At 47.0% G+C, this 16,509-nt stretch overlaps 1 protein-coding gene across 1 annotated transcript in view; it reads right to left on the bottom strand.

Moving 5' to 3' along the window:
• The window catches only part of NR3C1 (nuclear receptor subfamily 3 group C member 1), a 65,124-nt gene extending 54,596 nt beyond the window's left edge, over positions 1-10,528 (bottom strand). The window contains exons 1-2 of the mRNA XM_032702807.1: positions 10,197-10,528; positions 7,037-8,225 (exon numbers count right to left, since the gene is read on the bottom strand). Of these exons, the coding sequence (XP_032558698.1) occupies positions 7,037-8,211 (1,175 nt within the window). The 5' untranslated portion in view covers positions 8,212-8,225; positions 10,197-10,528. The remainder of the gene's footprint in view (positions 1-7,036; positions 8,226-10,196) is intronic.
• Positions 10,529-16,509: the final 5,981 nt, after the last annotated feature.

Genomic DNA, 16,509 nt, shown 5'->3' with positions numbered 1-16,509 from the left:
ATTAAATCTTCTGTGACTGTGGTACAGAAATTTGATGATCTCCAGCTGTTTTCTGACACACAGTAACTGTACAAACATATTACAAATAGTATGAAGAATGTATTACTGTATAATCCAATATGAAACTCAGTTTCTTTACTAAATTACAGTAGCAGTGAACTGAATTCAAGAAAGATGTGATCATTATTTTAGAAATCGTTCCCCAGCAGTTTTGCCTTTGCAGTCTCAAAAAAAAAAAAAAAAATATTTGATGAAAAAGTGGAAGTTGTTTATGATATTGCATCTCCACAACAAAATATCAGCAGTTTGCTGGATATCAATTTTCAAAGTGCCTCAGGATTGTCATTTTCTAGGACGATTTAGTATGGACTGAGAGCTCTGTAGGTACAGCTGGAATATGGATGTTTCATGGTGACCAACTGACACAAGAGCATATTAAGAGGGCAGTTGGCTGGTACAGAAATGTTCTCCACACAAGATGTCGATATGACTTCTGAAGAGCACAATTTCCTCCAGAAATCCACACAATTGTGGTGATTATTGATTTAAGGCACCAGTATTATAAAACTCTACGTGATATCCTGGGTAAGTAACATCGTGTCCTGGAATCCAAACTCGTGTCTCACACACGAGCAACAAGCAAACCTGACATCATCTCCATTCCAAAACCCAACTCCAGGTGCTTGCCAGCATTACCTCTCCTGAAGGAAGAGCTTGGGAAGCTGCAGCTGCATGTCCCTGCTCCTGCCAAACGCACCTCTGGCACACGTGAGGCAGCCGGGTGATACACCTGGCAAGACAGGCCACAGGCAGCAGAAGGAAAATCTTTTGTCATGGTATATATAATTCTATTTCAAGCAGTACAGGGCACGGCTTGAGCAGAAGGAGACACTGCTTCAGCCAGAGATGGAATTCCAGCAGAAAACGTCACGGCAGAGGTTGGTTAGTGTGAGCTGAGTCAGGTCAGAATGCAGGAGGGATGGGCAGAACATCACACCTTTGGAGTGAAGGTGAGGTAAGAAGGTAAATCTCTAGGAGAGACGCAGTAATTGTGCTAAATTGTCTTCCCAACTCAACATGACACTTCTGGAGGCACAATTACTCGCCCCTCCAGTAACTACTGAGGTGCTGGGCTGGTTACACACGGGACAACCCACACGTCCGCGTTCTCCTGGCCAAAGGCACCAAGAGCTGCACATCCAGAGTCTCCCAGTTTCCTTTTAATTAAGTCTGTGATACCCAAACTCCTCCAACACATGGATGGAGCATACTCTGTGCAGATCACCCTCTGCTGACATCCTTTTGCAGGTGGACCAGCAATGCCACAGTCACAATTTGTCTCACCCTCACAACTGGGCAAAGAAACTGTAGATTCTGCGTTTCATTTTTTCCCACAGATACCCAAATGAGCTGCTCCAGAGTCGGTGCCAAGACAATGAGCTGAAATTACTTTTTTTGCATGTGTCATCTATTCCAGCTGTACTGGTTCACTCCTGTCCCAGGGGGATGAGGCCATCCACTGACAGCATCTGACCAGTATTTCCAGAACCCAGCACTGAGAACAGGATTAACTCCTGGTCTGCGAGTGCCTTGGCTATTTAAGCAAAGGTTGCATTATAAATGGGTATCAATGGATATCACACTACAGTGAATCAGCTAGAAAACCACTGGGATGAGAACAATAATCTGTACATGCCACAGTGCCACACACTAATACTTCAGTAAATAAGATTAAAGTTTGTGTATACTGGAGGCTCTGGGAGACAAAGGCTGGAAAACTAAAGACAGCTTAACCCAAGTTCCCTGAGCCTGGTGCACAGCATTCAGCACACTGAAATATTCTTCCCAGAAATTACATCGCTGCACACACGTTCATTCTGTGTTTCTATGAACAGTTCCAAGTTGATCACTTTTGGAAGGTATTTCCAAGTTCATTTTTGTACGACTGAGGTGACACGCAGTTATTTTAACAGCATAAACCCAAGACAATTGTAACTACGGCTCTAAAAAGCTCTCCCATTGCTCGTAACTTGGATTGAAAACAGGATTTATTGGAATGTTGTTTACCTCACGACTAACGCCTTTAGAACTGTCTGAAGAACACATATGTTATGCTAGAACACTATATTAGGGTGGGACAGCAACCCAGGCAGCATTCACCTACCCCAAAAATGAATAGAGTTGTGTCTCCAATACTTCACAAGCAAGAGTTTGGGGAGGAGAAGAGTTAGTACCCCGCTGAGCAGCAGCTATAAAAGGGGATCCACGAAGACAGAAGGACTTGGGAACCTTTTACATCATAAAAATAATTCCACTTTGCAGTTACTTATACATGTAGAAGAGGCACAACTTGTTCATTTCCAAAATGAGCAACAACAATCAAAGAAGGGAAATTTGCTTCTCAAGGACAAATTGCTCTCACAGTGTAAAAATCATACAGGTAAATATACCAATAAAGTCATCATGGTAAATATATAATGTAGGAGTTGTGTAACACCTGTATTTCACATTTCTGAGAAGATTCGTGAGTACGGCTCGTTCAACTACAGCTCTGCCTTCACTGGCAGCAGGAGAGTACAAGAGGTTCAACCATGAAGACAGATTAAAAAAACTGAACGGACAACAAAAATCGGCTTATTTTATAAGCTAGAACTCAGTTTCAAATAGAGGTCATTATAAAGGGAAATAAATTAGCACCATTTAACAGTTTGGGTTCGACTACTCAGCAATCAGCTCAATGAGAGGATCAGCCAAACTGGGAAAAGTGGGTTACATCTTACATGACCTCTCATTTACCTGGCTACGTTCTCACAGCACCTTAGAACAAATTCTGCAGGACATTCCTGACTCACCCCTTTCTGCCAAAACAACTGGACTTTTTGCCATGCATTTCCAGACTCAAACCCCAAGTACAGTATTACATTAAGCTGACAAATCACAACACAGACTGCTGGAACCCCAAGCACTCCAAATAACATGTCTGGGTTTCATATCAAAATAGAATTATTAAAAAAGACCCAATTCCGGATGTCCCATACATTATATACTGCTGAGTCAGGCAGCACTTAAAGCACTGCATCCAGCCCTGCCAAGCCACCAGCCTTGGCCACCAGCCGAGTGAAACAAAGCGGGAAGACAAACGGACAACTGACCTTTACCACTGCTGGCAAACAATCCCTTTTTTTCCCCTTCCTTCTGGTACAACACCTGAGTCCAAGAAGAATCCCAGTTCAGGAGTGAGGACAGAAAGGTAACTTCTGGAAGCAAGGCTTTGGACCGTGATCGACCAGCAAAACTTCTCACCCTTCCAGACTCTCCTCCTCTTTAACGGCTTCTCTCAGCTCTTGCCCTTTCTTAAACTTCCTTAATGATCCTTATCCCCCACAAGCTTAAGTACTAGGAATGATTTCAACTGTAATAAGAGAAGCCGTAACACTGCCAGTGGGGCCCAGTTTCTGTGAATTCTGGCTGTAGACTCAGAGCAAGAACACAGAGCAAACTCTGCATCGCTGGGCCGGTTCCCCGTGTCCTTCACTCTCTCCGCAACAAGCCACATCTCCAGGAAACCAGAGGAATAGGAGCTGAGCAATGGATTTAATGTATATACCACGCAAGAGCCCTGTGAGTGTGTGTTGCTAAAAAACCATTTCCTTAAAACTGAAGAATTTTACCTGCAATAAATCACAAATAACATCCCATTGGAGACAGACCCCAGCAAACCCTCCAGTTCTTCAGTGAAGCATTTACCAAATGCTTTCAGTGAGATTTACTCCTCTCCCAGCTGCTGTCTCACGGCCATTAAAGAAAATCTAAGGCAAACTCCCTCCATTAGCCTACTTTTTTCCTCCCTTCTGTTCTATCCCCCTTTTCTGTTCTCAGTGCTTGGAGACCCCAAAGTGAGCCCAGACGAAGCCCTCCTGCCAGCCAGAGTCTCCCTGCTGCTCAAGATCTGGGGTTTGAGGAGCTGCACCTCAGTGTTTTACTGTCAGAATTTGCACATCAGCTGACAAGCACTGGCTGACAACTCCACAGACAGCAATTTATTGATCATTGCCAATTCATTCCCATTAATCAAATTCCTGAAGTTTGCATTCTGCTTGTTAACTTTAGAATCCCTCCTGCTGCTCTCTAAAATTGATTAGTTTTCTCAGGCCTGATTATCGCTTGTCTCATTAAAGCCAGCATGCTGTGCTATCCTTAGAAGCAAAACCACTCAAAAATGGCATGACATCAATTCCAGTTTGTGTGGATATAAAGAGACATTCCAGGCTTCCCATTAAACAGGCAGATTAAATACAACCTGAACACCAGGACTGAACCGCAGCTTTTCTTCCCATATGCTCAGTCTATAATTATTATGTTATTAATAGTCAAATAATTCTCCCAACACCAAGAAATATTTCCTATTGGAACCTAAGCATCTCAAAATCCTGGCCTCCACCTCTCACAATTAGTACCTAAAAAAAACAGACCACGGGAACCTGGCAAGAGAGTCCTTCCTTTGTTTCTAAAACAAATGCCAATTTTGTTAAGTCTTCTGCAAGAAAAACAAGCAAACCCACAAAACATCACCTTAAACTAACCCAGTTTAGACCAAATATTTCTGACAAGGTTCAGGAAGAAAGAGAAATCCTGCATCAAACCCAGGGTTCATTAGTATCCCAAACATTGTAAAAAGAAAATTGAATTGCCTGAATGTTATGGAATAAAAATAATAAAGCAAACCCAAACAATGCTGTTTTTAGAACTGGACGTCACAGTTTTAGTGTATAAAAATCCTCGGGAAGGAAGAACAGCTTCCATAAAGCTGAGAATAATGAATTTTTATGCAAAACTCAACTAGAAGCCACCTCAAAATTCTTTACACATTCCATAAGGGAAAAAAAAAAATCCATTATCTTACAGCAAAAAGGAAGCAATAAAATATAAGACGACCTTGCAGGAAGCAAGAACGTCAACACTTGAGGCCCAGCGTGGATAACACCGGGCAGTGGTGGAGGCAGCTGGTGCCGGTGCTGCCGGGACATTCCCAGGACGTTCCCCGGGCTGTCCCGGGAGCTCCTCCAGACTCTGCCGGCCATCCCCACACTCCTGCCCATCGCCGCCTGCCCCCGCCAACACAAACACTCTCCCAAAATTGCTCCACAAAGCACTGATAACATCTCCCGCTGCTGGTCATTTCCCTGCAGGATCAGCCCACGTTAGCAGCCTGAGTGGGATCTTCATCCCTCCAGGATCAGACATACAGGACAGAATACTGGTGTTTAAAATTCCCCAAAGCTGGACAAACATCTCTGTGTGTGCTGGGCTCTGCCCACACAGCTCTGCAAAACACAACCAATGCAGCAGCTCCCAGAATTATTCCCAAAACTGACATTTCCATTATCTCCAGGGAATCTGCTTAGTTAAACAGTCCCTGAAATCCTCCTCCCCAGTGCAGAAATACTTCTTACTTTGATACAGAGTTTATGATTGTCATTAAAGATACAGCAAGAGCAGGGGAAAAAAGTCCACCAAAAAATCCCCACGAAACAAACTAAACACAGAATTGCACTGATTATACAGAAGGTGAGCAGAAAGGATTTCTAATCTCTCAAAATAAATAATAAGGCATGTTCAATATTCATATATCAAGGTGGAATCTATCCACTAATTTTGATTTTCTTTTCTGGATCCCTTACATTATAAATTGCTTTAAACACTTCAAAGAAAAAAAAGCACATACCGATGACAAAAATCAAAATCTATGAAAGAAATTGAGAATGAAAGCAAGCTCAAAGTTGCCCTCCTGAAACAAAGGGGAAATCCTCACCCACCTCATTCCAACCATGGGAAAAGGGAGCAAATATCATGTAGGGAGAGCCCTGGGACTGGCAGGGAACACCCTGGGGCTCAATTGCCAGCAGGGCAGTAAAACCCAGAAAGTTAAACCAGATACTTCATTAAAAGCCTACAAATACTGGATTTATGTATAGGGACTTGTAGAGCCATTTTCTAACAGACTCCAAAGCAAAATTCTCTGCCTCCACGGAGGCCAAACACTGCTCTTTCAAGTAGTTGTTCAAACACAGGACAGCTGAGGAAAACATACAAGTGGGTATTCATACTGAAAATTAAAACTAGGAGTTCACATGGAAATCCTAAGTAAAACTTGCAACTGGGTACCCATACTGAAAACATACAACTGGCTGTTCCCACTGGAATCAGAACGGAGACGGGCACAGCTGCCCACTGAGCTGCCACAGCCATGCTCACTCCTCAAGGAGTGTCCGACTGGCATATCTGCACCTCTGGATTACTTGTAGGAAACACAACTACCAAGGCACTTGCCAAAGGTACTACTAATCAGGTCCCCTAATCCAACCTGCTTCCAAATCCCTCTCCCAGCAGCCCTTCTACCATTCTACTCAAGAGTTTAAATCTGAATGCAAATACTCTTATCTCTTTAAACGCAGTTATTGAACAAGCTGCTGAGCATTTCCCACTCGGAATCTTCTTGTCCATGTAAGGTAAATGTGATACTGAGCACAACGAAAACTCGAGTTCAGCTTAAATGTAATTCTAGAAATTTACCCAGCAACCAAGTTATTTTTGTGCATAACATTTAAGTAACACTAGGAAGGAAAAAAAGCCCACAGTGATTGATCCTCTAACCCTTGGGAACGAAGCAGCTTTTGTACACACTTAAATACTTCCTTCCATACTGTCTGCATATGGATCCTGCTACCACGTACTCAATTTTCCCTTTAGGCAGTATCCTGGAAGTTTTATTTGTATTTATTTACTTTTTAAAGCATGCCAGCTCCCCCTTCTCTCTTTATGCCTTTAATACCAATAGTTGAGTAGTTGGTTAAAGCTATTGTTGTACTGTGGCAATAAATAAATACTCCCCAGAGAAGTCTGATCAGCCACATGTACCAAATAGAAAAGGAAAAACAGGAAAAAAAGGAAAAAACCCAAACAACAAACCAGCATGCACAGAGCTGTGCTAAACACACTTGTAGCATTTTAATAAATAGCAACAAAAACTAATTACCTTGAATAGCCATTAGAGAAAGCAGGTCTGCCAGAAAGGTTGAGCGTTCCCAGAGGAGCCAACGCGTCGTCCCCCGATCCCTGGCACCTATTCCAATTTTCTGACCCGGCAGGAAGAGATGGAATGATATTAAAAATTGGTTTTTGATCCTGCTGCTGAGAGAGCGATGCAGTATTTAAATCATAGTGGTACATCTGTCCCCCAGAGGTGCTGACACCGTGGATGGAGATGGCCGAGACTTTCGTACCCAGCAGGTTTGACCCGGAGAAGTTGGCCTGGCAGTAAAGTGGGCCCATGTTTTCCTGCTTGATGCCAGGAGTACAGAGTTCAATGAAGTCTTCCTTTTCTGTTTTCACTTGAGGCATTGGCATTTTGGAACTGGGTAAAAGGTCACCATGGTCATTAATTTTAGGTTTAGTGTCAGATAAAATTGGAGGCTTGCAGTCTTCGCCGAGATTTCCTTCCAGGAGAAAGGCATCATCTGCAGATATGGGGGACAGCAAACCACCATCATCGAGCAACGGGTCCAGCCGCCACGGGCTCCCGTTGGTCTCCTTGCCAGGCGATACCGGCGGCAATTCTAAATCCTGGAGAATATCCAGGGTGCTTTGGTCTTCAGAGAACAACTTCAAGTTGCCACCATTTGAGCCAACCTGGTTTTGGACTGCAGTTCCCGACTCTAAAGGGACGTTGCGGCCGGCCATGCCCGGGAAATCCGGCTCGAGTGGCACCTCAGAAGACACGGATCCCTTCGCGTCCTCGGCCAGGCTCGAGGACTTGTTCAAGCTTGCAATACTTTCCTCCAAGAGCCTGAAGTCCGTTTCTCCAGAAGAGATGCCAATTTGGCCCTGGTGCGAAAATCCAAGGTCGTTTCCCATCACTTTTGTGTCTGTTTCACCCATGTACAGTCCCATCGAGAGCGACACTGCCTTGGAAAGGTCTGGCTGAGGCACATTGTTTCCTAATCCTTTCGAAAAGTCAGGCAAAGCAGGTTGCTGACTGGAATCTGACTGAGAAGACGCAGGGAGAGGAGATGTAGACACAGGGGCTTGGACAGTAGCTCCACCCCTGAAGGGTGGATGGAAGTCCATCACGATCCCTCCTTTGGTACTGATGAGAGCATTTTTCCTTGTTTCGTCTTGATCCGACGGGTTAAGCAATTCTTTGGAATCCATTACTTTACCATTAACTATAAAAAGATCAGAAGCAGTCAAAGTTAGCACAGCAAGGACACATTAATAACAGTTTAAAAATAAAAACTCTAAATCTTTCGCCTGGCGAGCCTGGTTCAGCTGCTCTGAGAAGGAAGGCAGGGTAGACTGTGCTATGAGCTGACACGTGCCATGTCCCTCAAACACAGTGCTTGTTTTCAGGGGTTTTAAATTTTTTTTTTCCTGTCTTGTCAGGAGGAAGTACATATTTTAAAGTTTTGCTAAATCTGCACACAACTCAAAATCAGCCTACAGCACATGACACCTCTCTGCACGCACTCTCCAGCTCTGTCACCCATCCCTGCATGAAGGAAGTGTAAGGATTGTTAAAGGACCTGGTTCACAAATTTTGCAAGGTAAATTTCCCTGGTATTTAATTACACCTTGAGCATGGGAGAAGTGCATTTATCACCTTTCCCAGTCAGCTCCCTCACTGCCTGCAGCTCCCTCACTCACAGCAGTACAGAGCCTCCGGAGCCAGCCAGACACAACCTCCGTGGTTCATTACTCTCCAGAAGTCACACAAACCCCTCACCACAAAACAGCCTTTGCCACCTTCGCACGGGTTCATTTCAAAATGCGACACACTAATCTTGCAAAAAAAAACGTGCGCAATTCTTTAAATACATCTCCAATTTATAAATAAAAGCTAGTTCAAAACAAAGCAGGATTTTTCGTTAGCGTTCAACGCTCTTTACCCGCTCACGGCTACTCTCCAACAAACACACCGAAAACAAATCTCCCAAGTTTCGTCTGTTTGTATTTACTACATTTTCTTCCAGCAGAGAGCATAAATATTTGGAGAACCACTGTAAATTCTTCGGCAAACTTCCTATACAGTTTGTGTACGGCCTCACACTCAGCGCTCAGCCCGCACCGCCCCGTCCCAGCCCGCGGAGGGGCAATGCCCCAGTTCCAGCCCGGCCACGGCTGCACCCCCTGAGCGCAGTGACCCAACTCACGAGTTTGCAGTCGTCTTAATCATAAACCCGCGGCTCTGCCGCCCATTTTTCCCCAGCCCCCGACACCGCTGCTATTTCTGTGTGCTAGAGTTAAGGCTCGATCAACAAAAAGGCCCCACGTGTAAAATTTTAAGGTGACCCCGGCGAGCTCTGGTTTGGGGAAATCGTCCCGAGCGGGGGAGGCTCAACGTCAAAACCCTTCGTGGGCCTTCGGCAGCACCGCGGGCGGCCCTGCCGTGTGTCGGGGTGAGGGTCCCGGGTGTGTCGTGCCCCGGTTCCAGGGGCGATGGGTCTCCTGGTCGTGTCCAGGGAGCCGCTCTCCTGCCAGCCGGGACACCAACGGGAACGGGGCACTCCCAAACTGCTCGGCTGTTTAAGGTGGACGCCGCAACAGCGACTCGAAAAACATAACTATCTACCTCCAGCTTCGCCTATTTCTTTTTCTTTTTTTTTTTTTTTAACATGAAGGGGAGGAAAAATGTAGTTATTCCATCTGACAATTCCCCCAATGTCAAAAAAATCCCCAAGGCAGCGAACCATCCAGCGCAGGAAACGTGTCAAAAACCAGCTGCGAGAGTCTGCCCAAAGGAGGAAAACGCTGCAAACACTTAAAACCACCGGATTGCAATAAAATCGCCTTTACAAAGTACAGTTTTCAGAGAAATGTGTCGGGACCTGTTGAGCCGTCTCCTGGCACACCCACTTCTGCAAAACCAGCCCAGCCCGGGGCTCGGTTCCCGCTCCCCCTCCGCGCCCCCCGCTCCCCACGGACACACGGCGGGGCCACGGGCCGGGGGTCCCCGCTCCCCGCCGCCGGCCCCTGCTCCCGTCCCGCCCCGGGATCCTCCCGGGGGGCGGCTCGGCTCGGTTCGCCCCCGCCCCGGGCATTCCTGCGGGGGCGCCGCCGCCGCCCCCCCCTCCTCGCCTCCTCCCGGGAAGTTCCCGAGGGGGAAGCGCAGCCCCCCGCGGGACCCTCACCGCCCTTACCTCGTCCGGGGGAGGGCGCTGGGGCTCCTTCAGCCGCCCACGGCCATCGCACCGGCGGCGGGGGGCGGCAGCCGGCTGGGGGGGGAGTCAATAGCTGCCCCTCCGGGGGCCACGGCGGCGACAGCACCGCTCCCCCCCGCTGCTCCTCCTGCCGCTGCTCCTCCCGCCGGCCTCAGACCCTGACCCGACCCCGCCCGCCACCACGGCGCCCCCTCCGTTAATTAGCGCTAATTGCCTCCGCGGACCTCGCCCCCCCGCGCTCCCCGCCCCGTCCCTCCGCGGGCAGCGCCGCACTCGGCGGTTCTGCCCCCGCCACAAAATGGAGGACGGCGGCGGCCGCCTCCTCCTCTTCCCCTCCTCCCTCCCTCCTTCCCTCCCTCCCTCCGCCTCCCCGACGTGCAGAGGGAGTGGAGACAGCCGGCTGCTAGAGGGGCGGCCACCGCCGAACGGCGGGGCTCGGCCGGGCTTAGCTCAGCCCGGCTGGGCTCGACTCGGCTCGGCTCAGCAGGGATCGGCTCTGCCCGCCGCCGCCGCTTCTCGCTCGGCTCCGCGGGGCAGCGCCCGCCCGCCCCAGCCGAGGGGGAACGGTGCGACCTGTTGGCCGAGGAGCGAAAGTGCAGCCCGCGGCCCCGCATGCCCGGCTCCCCCCGGCCCGAGCCCCCCGGGCCCGGCTGCACCCGTGCCCCACGGAGCGGCTGCTGGAAGAGTGTGGCCAGCAGGTCAGGGAGGCGATGCTCCCCCTCTGCTCGGCCACATCGGGAGTGCTGTGTCTTGTTTTGGGCTCCTCAGCACAAGAGAGACAAGGAGAGGAAGCCACAAAGATGATGAGTGGTCCAGAGCATCTCTCTTATGAGGAGAGATTGTGGGAGCTGGACCTGGTTAGTCTGGACAAGACAAGACAAGACTGAGAGGTGATCTAACTCATCAGTCCATAAAAATATCATGAACAGGTGTCAGAGGATGGTGCCAGACTCTCTTTGTTGGTGCCCAGTGACAGAATGAGGAGCAATGGCCATAAACTAAAACAAAAGAAGTTCTGCCTCAACATGAGGGAGAACTTCTTTCCATGGGAGGTGGCAGAGCCCTGAACAGGTGCCCAGGGAGGGCATGGAGTCTCCTCCCTGGAGACATTCCAAACCCATCTGGACAGGTTCCTGTGTCGCCTGCTCCAGGGGCAGGGGAGTTGGACTGGATGATCTCCGGAGGTCCCTTCCAACCCCAACTGTTCTGTGATTCTTTCCGCTTTTGCTTCGCCAACTGTGCCCACCACAATGGATGGATGAGGCCTCACGGGCCGCCCGCTTCCCCAGGGCAGCATCTCAGCGTCCAGCACAGTTCACAGAATGCCAGAATGGTTTGGGTTGGAAGGGACTTTAAAGATCCTGTTCCAACACCCTGCCGTGGGCAGGGACACCTTCCACTACACCAGGTTCTGGTCTAGTGAACCGTGTGTTCTGGGAGTGGGGGTCTGCACTGGAGAGGGGCATGAAGCCATGGAGAAAGCACCTCAGGGCTCATGGGCAGCTCTGGAGGCAGGCGTCTGCTTGGATGGATGTTTTGGGGCAAATTCATGAAAAGAGGCAAAAATCTCCCCACAAAAAAGCTGAGGGACTGAGACCCTGCAGGGCAGGGAGAGGCACTTGTTTGTCCCCTGGCAAGCACTGGACATATGGATGTTTGCATTAAGACAAATGAGTGAACACCACAAATTACAGCAGCATTTCACTGAGAGGTTAACAATTGTTGACATTTTTCAAATAAAATAAAAAAGCAAATGTGTAGTGCACTGGCGTAATGTTGGATGTGGACTGCAAACACCTGAAGAACAAGTGCTGGTGCTGGGACATCCCCAGTGTCTGAGTCTGCCCACTCCAGGGACAGCTTTTTCCACCCACTATGCCTGAGGGACATGAGCTGAGCAAGAAAAGACATGAAATTGTCAATACAGAAGCTGACCAAGAGTTAAAAATGTCAGTGAAGTAAAACAGCAAAGTAAAATATCCTGCTGCCTCGGAGAAGTAAGAGAGAGGGGGAGGAGGTTGTCCTGCCTGTGTAGAGCAAGCATCCTCTTGGCTCTGGCCGAAGCTCTGGTGACAGGGAAAGAGCAGTGACAACTGTCCATCTGTGAAGATCTGTCATTCTAATTTGGGACCATAAATTGAGCTTAGAGATAGTGACTAGGTAATGCTGACAATGGGACTGTGCTGACCAGCAATGGGTACCTAAAAATGGTTATTGTGGCACTCCATAAATTACACAATATGGGTTCTGTCAGTGAAAGATGGTTTTGTCTTATCAGTTGTTTAAATGCAGACTTAGGGATTCGTCTACAAAGAAAGAAAAAGCCAAGTAAAAGAATGGATTTTACAGTACAATTATCTGCCCTCATTTTTTTTTTAAAGTTTTAAGTTTTTTTCCAGGCCACATTGACTTTTGGAAGATGCTGTTTAAAATGCAAAACACATGCATGCAATGCTAGCTTAATATTATTTTTTTTCCAAAAAAAAAATATTAAAAATGGTTCTAAAAATTGTAGCTCTTCCTCTGCAATCTCCTTATTCTAATACATTTTTGAAAGATGTTTTTAAAATAACCCTCGGAACTGTCTTGTGGTATATTTTGAATGATGCAATGGATTTACAGCTCTCAGGAAACACTTCTTCCCATGCAAGGGAACTGGAATAGCAGAAGTCAGAGTGTTCAGATACCGTGAAACCTGTGTCACCAGCACGGGGATGTTGCAGAGGTCCTGAGTGTTAAATAAAGGCAAGGATGTGTCTTGAAGCATGACATACTAATGTACTCCTGGGAATATACCTGGAAATTTTACTCTGTTGGTGTGTGAATATTCTACTGAAAAAACTGTCTTGCATTTGGGGGCCCATCCTACCCCTGAAATTAGGTCAACTCAGATTTGAGGGTACATGTGGGAGAACGTCAGCCTGCAGAGGAGAGCTGTAACTCTACTCAGTGCCGGTGTCACATCGCTTTCTGTGGTTTGGGGGAACTGGTATAACAAAGCTGTTTGTTTCTAAGACATTTAGATGAGAACATGTGTTTATAAACACCCGCTCAGATGCTTAATTACAGCTGGGTTTGCGCAGTTATGGGTTGGACATTCCTTCTCTAATGAATAGTTCCATATCTTAAATGTCATCTTTGATCCAAAATGACTTGATTTAGATTACTATACAGAATTTTACTCTTCTCTGTGAGGGTGGTGAGGCCCTGGCTCAGGTTGCCCAGAGAAACTGTGGCTGCCCCATTCCTGGAAGTGTTCAGGACAGGTTGGATGGGACTTGGAGCAGCCTGACATAGTGGAAGGTGTCCCTGCCCATGGCAGGGGGTGGAATGAGACGAGCTTTAAGGTCCCTTCCAACCCAAACCATTTGATGATTCTATGAATATATCCACCAGTATCAGCCTGGGAATCCATATGACAGTGGGAAGCAGCAGCATCCTACAGGCTCTTCATGCTGGAATACGGGGGGGGCTGGAGTGTGGTGTGTGCAGGAGTGAGCTCTGGCCAGGGCAGAATGATTCCTGTTCTCCCTCTCCTGAAGGATGTTTTTCCCTTGTTGCTAAGCACAGCAGCATTCAGTGCAAGGTCGTTGTTGGTGAAACTCATAATCTGTAGCTGTAGCTCCGGTTGTGTTCAATCCAGCATCACAGTCATTCATAGTCTGCACGGTCCTGCATCCGCATGGATTCTGTCCCTGAGATTTGTTCCCTTTTAAATGTTTTAACTGAGTAGATGAAATGTGTCAGATATTTTCTGCTTCTCTATATAAAACTGGGAAAAGGACGTTACTGATTTTCACTTCTTCATCTACAAGTGCTACTGAGCTGGGAGGAGCCAGAGCCCATGGTGTCACACATGACAGTGACCAAGGGATGCTCCACTGCCTTTGGCTCACCTGGCACTGGGTTAATCCTTGTGGCTTCACACAGTTATCCTCTGAGGCTGAACAACCCCAGCAAACCATGTTTCCTCCTTCTTCTCCAGTCAGAAGTGTTCCCTAGGGCACTCCTACACTGTAAAAATAAATGGAATGTAAAAACTGGGTAAGCTACGTGTCCTGGCTGTTTAACAATAGTAACGTGTACCCAATGCATAACAACTTAAAATGTGTTACATGGTCATAGTCACAATTAAATAAAACCCATCTTTGCTAGTTCATAAAAATTCATGAAATAAGTTAGGCTTTAAAAGACTTGTAATTTTTGTTTTTTCCGAAGTGCTGGTCTGGCGGGAACCCAGCACCCCAGGAGTTCTGGGGAGCCACAGGGAGGGTGGTGCCAATTGTCATACAATATGTTTCAAAAATCTATAAATGACCGCACACTTCTATGCCACAATGTAATAAACACTAAATATAGACATTAAAATATAGAAGGGCAGTAATTTACTAAATCGTTAATATATAATTATGACTGTCATAGAGGGTATCAGGCAATTCGTGGAAGCGAGAGCCACTTTCAGCTTTGTGTACAGCATTCCAAAGGTCAGAAAGAACATCTGAAGCACCGGAGGGAACTCCCGTGGCTGCCAGATGCCGACATAAATCTGCCTGGGGACAGCATGGACAATGTGGGGGACCCAGAGATAAGCAGATCATGTCACATCTGACTTTGAAGTGAGCGTGCAGAACATACTGCGCAGGAAGCATCCAGGTATGGAGTGACACGGGGAAAAAATTAACCCCCTCGAGACTCAAGGAAACAACTGTAAATGATCACACAGCAGTACAGTCTCAGTATGGGAAATCTCTTTGGTTACGCACTGCTGACAGCCCGGCAGGAACAGAACAGGCACGTGAGTCCCTGTTGGCAAACACAGATGGGCCACTCCGGGTCTGCACTAAATCACTGCAGAGCTAGAAGCAGCCTAGGAAAAAAGGATTGAAGTTTTTCCAGATGAAGTGGTGTGCTCATGGATTAGAATAGCAGCAACTTTCTCTGTGACTTTTCAGAAATCTGTGTATGAGATGGTGCTGCTCAGTGGAGATCGGGTTCAGCTGAATGGATCTCCTCTACCGTGGCAGGACAGAGAACTTTGCAGGCTGAGGGACTGATCTACCAGCATTTCACTCAAAGTACTGGAATGGACACAACTGATGGATTTGATCTCTGAAGCAATCAGTGAAGATAAGCTAAAGGTGCAGATGCTGAAGAATCAGAACTACATCTCAAAGACAGTGGGGAATGGAATTAATTTAGTCAAACCAAGAACATGTTTGCACCAGTGACCAAAAATCACATGAATGAAGTAAAATCTTACTAAATAAATATTTGGAGAGATATCAGTAATTGAAAGATGATTGTTCAGAATTACACAGAAAAAAAGAATTTGCACTTTTGGAATAAATACTGTATGAAGTCCACAAATAACAAATCATAGTAGGCCTTAAGCGTACTTGGAAGTACTCCCAAAAATAAGGATTGCATTACCTTTTCCTATGAAATGCCAATTCTGTAGCTGTGCCATGGACAGGTTCAGGTGGAGCACAGTTTTGTAGGAAGAACTGCTCCTCCCTTTGCAATCTGCTGTCTCTTATAAAATGGCAGTGACATGCCCAGTTTCTAATGCTCTTCCCAAACCCAAATCTTTTTAAGATCTCAGTTGCCTTGTAAGGAGCTCGGTTTCGTTTCCTATCAGCTTGTGAGTAATTCTGTTTAATTCTTAAATATCCATCAAAGGCTCTCGGCCAGTGCCTGCAGCCTGTCAATAGTTTTGCAGCTAAGACAGAATAGAATAATGACATTCCCAGCTGTGGTTTCCACAGGCTCAGGAGGGTGCTCCCTTACGAACAGATCATCATCATCATCCTCATGGCTCCAAACTTATGTGTCACAGGGGACTCCTGGGTCTGAGCTCACTCTAAGTGTGCTTCTGCCATTAACTTTAGTAGGTCACAAACTGAGGCAAAGGGGGGCTGTGTTGTGCCCCCATGTGCCCTCCTCAGCTTAATAACTTCTTGTATTTTTCTACTTTTTCCGGTTGTTTTCTCTGTCTATAATTCCTATGCTAACCTTTGGCCGTTGTCATGGATTTCTACATGAACCACTATTTCTAGTTCTTCCACTGTGCCATCCTCCTTCATTGTTTTTTCAATACTTTACATGTATTGGTCTACTTCATCTTGAATCCCTTTGTTTCTTCACCTTATAGAATCACAGACTGGTTTGGGCTGGAGGGACCTTAAGGAGCATCTCACTCCAAACCCCTGCCCTGGGCAGGGACACCTTCCACTAGCCCAGGTTGCTCCAAGCCCTGTCCAAACTGGCCTTGAACACTTCTAGGGATGGGCCT

The sequence above is a fragment of the Chiroxiphia lanceolata genome, chromosome 15, assembly GCF_009829145.1.
Source record: "Chiroxiphia lanceolata isolate bChiLan1 chromosome 15, bChiLan1.pri, whole genome shotgun sequence".
NCBI classification, from domain to species: Eukaryota; Metazoa; Chordata; class Aves; order Passeriformes; family Pipridae; genus Chiroxiphia; species Chiroxiphia lanceolata.
This window is presented reverse-complemented; position numbering and strand designations above follow the sequence as displayed.